The sequence below is a fragment of the Zingiber officinale genome, chromosome 3A (assembly GCF_018446385.1).
Source record: "Zingiber officinale cultivar Zhangliang chromosome 3A, Zo_v1.1, whole genome shotgun sequence".
Lineage (NCBI taxonomy): Eukaryota > Viridiplantae > Streptophyta > Magnoliopsida > Zingiberales > Zingiberaceae > Zingiber > Zingiber officinale.
The window spans coordinates 38,738,147-38,745,702 of NC_055990.1; the positions used below are offsets into that span (position 1 = coordinate 38,738,147).

Consider the following 7,556-nt stretch of genomic DNA (forward strand, 5'->3'; position numbering starts at 1 on the left):
ACTAAATCCCCAATCAACCCATTAGATTAAATCCAAACCTAATTCCCTTAACACATAAACATCTAACTACAAAACGTATCAAATTCCTACCCTTACCTAAATTCACAGCCTTGATTGTTGATCCACACACACGGTTTGTTGTTGCCAGCAAAGGTATATTGCTGCTGTAAACAAATAAAACACCAATGTGATCAATTAACCCACTAACACAAGAATTTGCAAACACAGAACCCTACCTGCCTTACCCAAATCTTCTTCCTCTCTGTCAACAGGCTATAGAAATCTGTTGATGCTCGAAATCTTGTGGCCGACGACAATACAGAGGGAAGAAGGCTTGTTTACTGATACTAGGCAGAGGAACAAATTGGCTACCGAATCTGGGCAATTGAAGTAGGGGTATGCACTGCTCCGTCCGGCCTCAAGTGATGGCATCGCCTGGTGCGGCTCGGGAAGGAAGAGTCGGCCGGAGAACTAGGGCTCGACGGCGGCCCGGCGCTAGGGCAGAGAGGTGCGGCGTCGGCACCTAGGGCAAGGAATCGCTCGGCTCCTGCTCGGGTGTCAGCAACGGTGGCTAGGGCACTGAGACGGCGTCGCTGAGTCGGCAGTACTCAGGCGGCGTCGGCTGTGTGCTGTGGCGCTTGGCGTCCCGACGGCAGTGAAGAGGAGCGTCGCTGGCGAGGAGAGGGAGAAGGTAACCGGCGGTTAGGGCAGAGAGAGGCGCGAGGGTGAGGCGTCGGCGCGAGAAGGGTTGGGTGAGAGTTTCAGTAGGGGAGAAGAAAAGAAATAAAGAAAAATAAAAGAAAAAGGAAATATAAATATAAACATTTCCTCGTTTAAATGGGGTAGCCTAAACAGGTTTTTCCGGGCCCCATTTTTTGTCCCTGTTAACTCGTCCATACGAGCTCCGAAAAATTCCCGAAAAATTTCCAAAAATTCCGAAAAATTCCCTTATTAATATTCGCCTATTTTCTGGTATTTTACAAGTACTCCCGCCAATGTTTATTAGAAGATGATATTTTATCAAAAAACACTAAACCGACCCTAGACTGGAAGAGGAAGGTCCCCGGCTCGGACAGCTGCAGGTAATAAAAATAATGGAAGACACGTGGGGTAAGAGGGATGTCATGCAACCGAAACAAGACGACGATGCCGCATAGAAGATGGAAGGAGTTCGGCACGAGTTGAGTAAGAGAGACGCGGAAGTATTTACAAATAGCAATAATGAAAGAATGGATAGTGAATCGCAAACCGCGGTGAAATGGTCCCTGAACAGATAGATGCATCTAGTCGGGAGATTATTTGGTTGATCGGACGAGGAACGTAGAATGATCTCGTGGTTGGATGGAATTTCAAAAGCATTCCTAAGGCCCTCAGCGTCGCCCTCATCGAACCTGGACTCCATGGTGGTGTACCAAAGCCCAGGGATGGAGGCGGACAACTGTGAGGAGCTGGTCATTATGAAAAACGGGTGAAAAAAGGCGGCTAGAAGGAGGAAATGCGAATCGAGCGAAGAAAGGCGGACACCAGAGGGTCACCGAAACAGTGGAAAGCAGAATGCTCGAAAGAAAAGATGACAGGAAGAGAGCTTACTGGGAAAAAGGGAGATGGAGGATTGTCGGAGGGCAAGACGCAAAGAACCGCTGGAGCAAAGTGTGCGGAAGCACAGAGGTCGTCGGAAACACAATAGTGAAAGCGTGGAGAAGGCGGCGACGCAGCGGGTTCATATACCCCGGGCTCAACCGACCGGAGCCGTCCGATCTAAGTTGTGGAAACCTAGGACGAGATCTCGTCGTTGAATTCGAACTGCCAAGCATTGCAATCAATGCCTGTCACATTAGGCGTGCGACGGCGGTGGGCATAACATGTGTCATGCTACCATGGGTCGACAGTTAATACAGGCGTGGGAGCCTGTTCTACCTTAATGATAGGGGATTTGCACGATTTCCAAGAAATCAGGGTGACGTCAGCCTAGCCCGCGCTCGCACGAGACAACCTGAGAAAAATTTCTACAAGTACAAACCTTTGTCTGCTCGATCGGATAAAGGGAGCATGCTTATGACCGAACGACAAGCTTCAAAAGGTCAATCGGCGAGGATCGGGCCCACCCTGATCGAAGTCCATATAGTGATGAAGGGCAATCGGGAGGGAATCTGCTCACACAATGGTTCAGTCGGTCGGACTACAACCTCCTTCGACTAAACTTGAAGGGGAGGCTTGTGATGCGGTGATGATGAAGGGCCCCACCCCACTGCCACGGTGGAGGTCAATGGAGGTCGTAGACAAGACGGTCAACGGACGAATGGTCTTGGCCAATCGGGCGGGGCATATTCCGACCATGGGTTAAGCACTGACCCACAATCTTCGACACAGAGTAATCAAACCGATGCTCAAGGGACGCGTACAAGCCGAGCCAAGCGTCTCTCCCGCTCGACGAGACAGTGGATTTCCGGTCGAGTGGTCATCCTGCTCGCCCCAGCAACGGACAACATTTGGACAGGGATTTTTCAGTCGAGCGGCTATCCCGCTCGGTGCGGCAGGGATATCAGAGTCCTGGCCGAGCGGTCGTTCCTCTCAACCAAACAACAGACACAACAAAATATCTTTCGACATCCTTTTGGGAGCTAGTGCCACTGACGAGCGACATGATTACATAGAAGATCGTACGATGGAAGCTTCCACTGTCACTTCATAGATATGCTCGGCTCGTTAAGGTAATGTGTCAGGGACACTTTATTGACATGTCTCTTCAGGGAAAGCTTGAGATAGCGTGCTCGCTTTAAGAAGCGTGCATACACGCTACAAGAGCCCTATATAAAGGGGGATCCAGGCATCGGCGGAGGTATGCTTTTCTCGCTAGCTATTTCTACTGTTGTGCTACAGTTTTCTTTGGTTGCTTCTTCTTGCTTTGCCGGAGACTGACTTGAGCGTCGGAGGGCCATCGCCGGGACCCCTTCCCTGGCTCGGCACTGACGGTGCTTGTATTGCAGGCAGGAGCGAGGTCCGCCAGAAGTCAACAAGAGCACCACGTCCTTAGCATCTGTCTTTTCGACTTTCGAACAACATCAATATTAATACATTAACATTGGTATTTAAATATTAAATGCTATTATTTATCACAGAAGTACAATCTTAAATTTTATAAATTAAACATTAGAGACACTTTTTTATATCTATAATAAAATTTGAATAAAGAAATTTTTGGATGAAAACTATGATTTAAAATAAATTGGACTTAATTATTTTTTGTTTAACTTAATAAAAATTTATGCACATTCAGACCATCATGTTAATATATTTTTATTAACTTAATTAAAATAATTTTAATTTGATAAAAAAAATTAATAGTATATTATGGTAGTTAAGTCTCCACATTAGTTTCTTTGTAAATATCTTTAAAATTTAGATAAATAATCCACTTTATTAAATTTAAATAATTATTTTTTGCTACATAATATATAACATATCCTAAAATTTTAATTATCTTTATTTTTTTTATTTTCTTCTCTCTTCTAATTTTTTTTTATTATTTTTTCTCTTTTCCTATATAATATCTAATTTTCATTATCAACCCATTCTTTTTATTTTTTCTAACTCTCAAATTAAATGATATTTTAATATTGAGAAAAGTATTATTTATGAATCTAAATTTAGAGAATGAATATGATAATAAATGTAAAGATTTTTTTAACATAAAATATGAAATTTAAGATGAATTATATATTTAGAGAAACTAATGTGATGTTCTTATGCTTTATATAGCATTTATAAGCAATTATAGCATAACTATTACAATGTGTGTAAAATAAATTTGCTTAATATAACTTGGTCAAGATTATAAAATATGAATTACTTTTATATTAAAATACTTTTCAAAATTATTTGGAGTTGATTCCAATTTAATTAAAATCGTTTTAAAATTATGATAATAATTACGACTGTAGTTGCTTCAATAAATTTAAAATGATTTTAATGTTTAAATAATTTTAATTAAGTTATTGAAAAATAATTTGATATAATAATATTTCATCTATTATAATCTTAATAAAAATTATATTAATTTTATTTTATACTATAATAATTATAATTGCTACAATAGACTGGAACAAAAGAGTATACTCTTTTGACATAAGAGGCATCCTTTTTAATTCTTTTACTAAATTATTCATGAATTAATTTATATTTGATTTTGAAGGACACTTAAGATTAACAATGATAATCTAAGAATTTTTTTTGCTAAAAATGCAATTTGATTAAAAAAAAAGAAGAGAACATTGACGAGATTAGATTTGATGTAAACCAAAAGCAAAGGCATTCATCCACTAAATCCCTCGAACTTACTCAAATTTCCCAGCTCAAACGCTGACAACACAAGATAAGACCAGGGCAAAAGGTGTCCATATATATCTCTGCATGATATAAACAAACTGTGCAGGACGGCGTACAACTGTAGGCCGGCTGTAGCAGAATTATTCTCGTGTCTTTTCTTCTCCATAAGATACAGATTGGAATCCACTCTTCTTCCTTCGTAGCGTGGATTTAGCCCTGTGACAGGCAAGTAGACTTTCTTTTCCTCATGTCAATCTTAAACAAACATCACGCACCTACTTCAGGCATCAGTATTCATGCAAGAAGGGAAGCATCATTTAAGCATCAATGGCGTTGCAGGAGCTGTGTTCGCCTGCATTTAGCCCTGTGACAGGCAAGTACTCCAAATCCGGACCCTCAAACATATTTACACCTGTTATACGACATTGTCTAATCATGTCAGTGAACAGTGTCGTGGATGTAGAAATTCTTGGTCCCCTCCCTTTCACTGGAAGGGTGAGAATTACGTCGGGACGGTTGAAATTTTAGAACTTTTCATCTGAGAATTGGTCTTGTGAGATTTACTGCGAGTCTCCACCTTCCTCCATTAAAGCCCCCCGAGTTTGTAGCTTTCCTGAGAGCCAAAGTAGCAATGGCGACTCCGTGAATCGAAGCAGAGCAGGGTACTGAATCCAGAAAGCGGCAATGGCAGCTCCCAACTTCCTCATCAATGCTTCCTTGTAGCATCCCTCGAAAAGCGAAGCTACGCACGGCAAAAGGCGCGCTGCTTTTTTAATACCCATCCAAGGCACTTGCTTCGTCTTCTTCAGGGCGAGGAATGGGCCTCAAAAGCCTGCTTCTGCTGTTTAAATTCGGCCGGAGGAAGAGGAAAGAAGAAGAGCCGCGCCCTCCTTCCGGTGCCGAACAACTGAAAAAACCAGCCTGGAGATGCTTCTCCCACGAGGAGATCCACAAAGCCACCAACGGCTTCCACCAAGGTTCGTGCTCTGCGCTTGCTACCTCAACTGTTTCCATCTGGACCGGCGATGACCTCCTTTTCTCGCAAGGATTTAGCAGGCAATTTGGTGGGGAAGGGAGGGTCCGCGGAGGTGTACAGGGGAATGCTCGAGGACGGACAGGCGATTGCAGTCAAGCGGATGGCCCTTGCGTCGTCGGAGGAGCAAGAGAGGGACTTCTTGACGGAGCTGGGCACCGTCGGCCATGTTCACCACCCCAACGTCTCGCTCCTCGTCGGGTGCTGCATTGAGCTCGGTTTCTATCTGATCTTCGAGTTCGCCTCCAATGGCTCAGTCTCCTCCAACATCCACGGTATTAACTTCAATAAAAACTCTTTAGAGTTCAAAAGCAAGAATCAGTTTCACCTCCACAGTTAAATCGATGCAGATGAGAGCAGTCCTCCATTGGAGTGGAAGTCGAGGTACGAGATTGCTCTGGGAAGTGCAAGAGGACTGCATTACCTGCACAAGGGTTGCCAGAGAAGGATCATCCACAGAGACATCAAGGCCTCCAACATACTCCTCGATCATAATTTTGAGCCTCAAGTAGCTCTCTCCACATCATTAGTTCTTCAAACTAGAAGTTTTTGTTCTACTTTGCAACACCATTTTAACCACTGATCAATTCACAGATATCAGACTTTGGGCTCGCGAAATGGCTTCCGTCGGAGTGGAGCTATCGCACGGTGAAGCCGATTGAAGGCACATTTGGGTATCTTCACTTGAAGCTAAACTCAAGTTGTTAGCTTAAAAGTAGTAGTTTGAGTTGTGTATATGAATTCTAGCAAATGAATTTGTTGTGTGATTAGGTGTTTGGCACCGGAGTACTTCATGTATGGGATAGTACATGAGAAGACTGATGTCTTTGCGTTTGGGGTGTTCCTCTTGGAGATCATATCGGGAAGGAAGCCGGTCGATGTCTCTCACAAAAACTTAGTTAGCTGGGTAAGTGTGTGCTCAATTTGATTGAGAGTCCTTTCTAAACCTATTGCTATATAGTATATAGTATCGAGCAAGATCAGACTTAGATCAATTTCGACTAACTGCAGGCAAAACCTTATCTAAGAGATGGCACAATACGAATGCTACTCGATTCAAGATTGGAAGAACATTACGACTACGAGCAGCTACACAAGCTCACTTTTGCAGCCTCCCTTTGCATCAGGGCGGCACCGGCATCTCGCCCATCGATGACCGAGGTATCATATCCTCAAAAGCCAAGCTAACTTAGGAATTAACCAATGGCTATGTGAATAAGAAACTAATAGAACTAAAAGGTAGTTGAATTCTACTGAAAGTGTAGTGAAGTAACTAGAGTTTGGACAACATATTAAGAAGATTTGAGCATCATTGTTCTTATTTTTCTAATCATGTGACTGATTCAAGGCACTGTGATTGTTTGGCAGCAGGTTGTTTTCTTGCCTATAAACTATACATTCATATATAATTACCTCCTAACCGTGAAGCATATTCTAATGATAAGAACAGTGATTAAATAATGCAACAGCAAATTGCCATATTTATACTTCATAAACTGCCAATCTTAACCAACAAGCAAAATTAATTGTTAAATCTGCTTCAGTAGCCACACAAACTAGATACTTGAAAAATCCATGAATTTATCACGGGCTGCTCGTGAAGTCTCACCGTTTTCACTCTGTTTTTCTATGGATCAAACAACTGTTTTGACAAGGTCGAAAAATGGGTTATGGCAGGTACTGAACATAATCGAAGGCAATGAGATTTTGCAAGATGAATTGAAGATGCTAAGCGAGGACAAGGAGGACGAAGAAGAATCTTGGGGCTTTGAAGATTTGGACTACTCCGATGAAGAATCCGACACCTCGTCTTTGTGGACCGCGAGCTCCCATTCATGATCGCTTGTCTTAAAATCTAGTCACCAAACTGTACTGGTTATGTGAAGTAGAACATATCTCATCACTTGTACTGCATATAGTTTGTACCTTTGGAATGCCTAAGCCTTAATCAACAGTTGCTTGAACTACAAAGTTAGTTGGATCTGCCAGTGAAATTGAGAGCTCGACCCAGTTAAGTGAAGGTGCAAGATTGTACTGTCGACCAAATTTAGAAGAGAATCATTGACTTGGACTTCAGCTCAAGAAACATGACAACAATCACATGCATGATTGTTTCAATTCTGAAAGAAGACAAATGAATCACGAAGCTACGCCTTCCAGTGTGCTTGTTTTGTCTGTTAAATTGGCAAAGCTAATG

General features: G+C 42.3%; 1 protein-coding gene across 1 annotated transcript; it reads left to right on the forward strand.

Moving 5' to 3' along the window:
- Positions 1–4,837: 4,837 nt before the first annotated feature.
- Positions 4,838–7,343, forward strand: LOC122051754 (probable receptor-like serine/threonine-protein kinase At5g57670). Its single transcript, XM_042613014.1, has 7 exons — positions 4,838–5,303; positions 5,383–5,634; positions 5,710–5,867; positions 5,954–6,033; positions 6,131–6,266; positions 6,371–6,520; positions 7,037–7,343. The coding sequence occupies exons 1-7, from the start codon at positions 5,144–5,146 to the stop codon at positions 7,196–7,198; spliced, it is 1,098 nt and encodes a 365-aa protein (XP_042468948.1). The 5' UTR covers positions 4,838–5,143; the 3' UTR covers positions 7,199–7,343.
- The last annotated feature ends 213 nt before the right edge of the window (positions 7,344–7,556 follow it).

Excerpts from the sequence above, each read along its gene's own strand:
- LOC122051754 (XM_042613014.1), top strand. The coding sequence starts at position 5,144 with ATGGGCCTCAAAAGCCTGCTTCTGCTGTTTAAATTCGGCCGGAGGAAG. Across the intron at positions 5,635-5,709 it reads AGTCTCCTCCAACATCCACG|ATGAGAGCAGTCCTCCATTG; the intron begins GTATTAACTTCA and ends AAATCGATGCAG. Across the intron at positions 6,267-6,370 it reads ACAAAAACTTAGTTAGCTGG|GCAAAACCTTATCTAAGAGA; the intron begins GTAAGTGTGTGC and ends GACTAACTGCAG.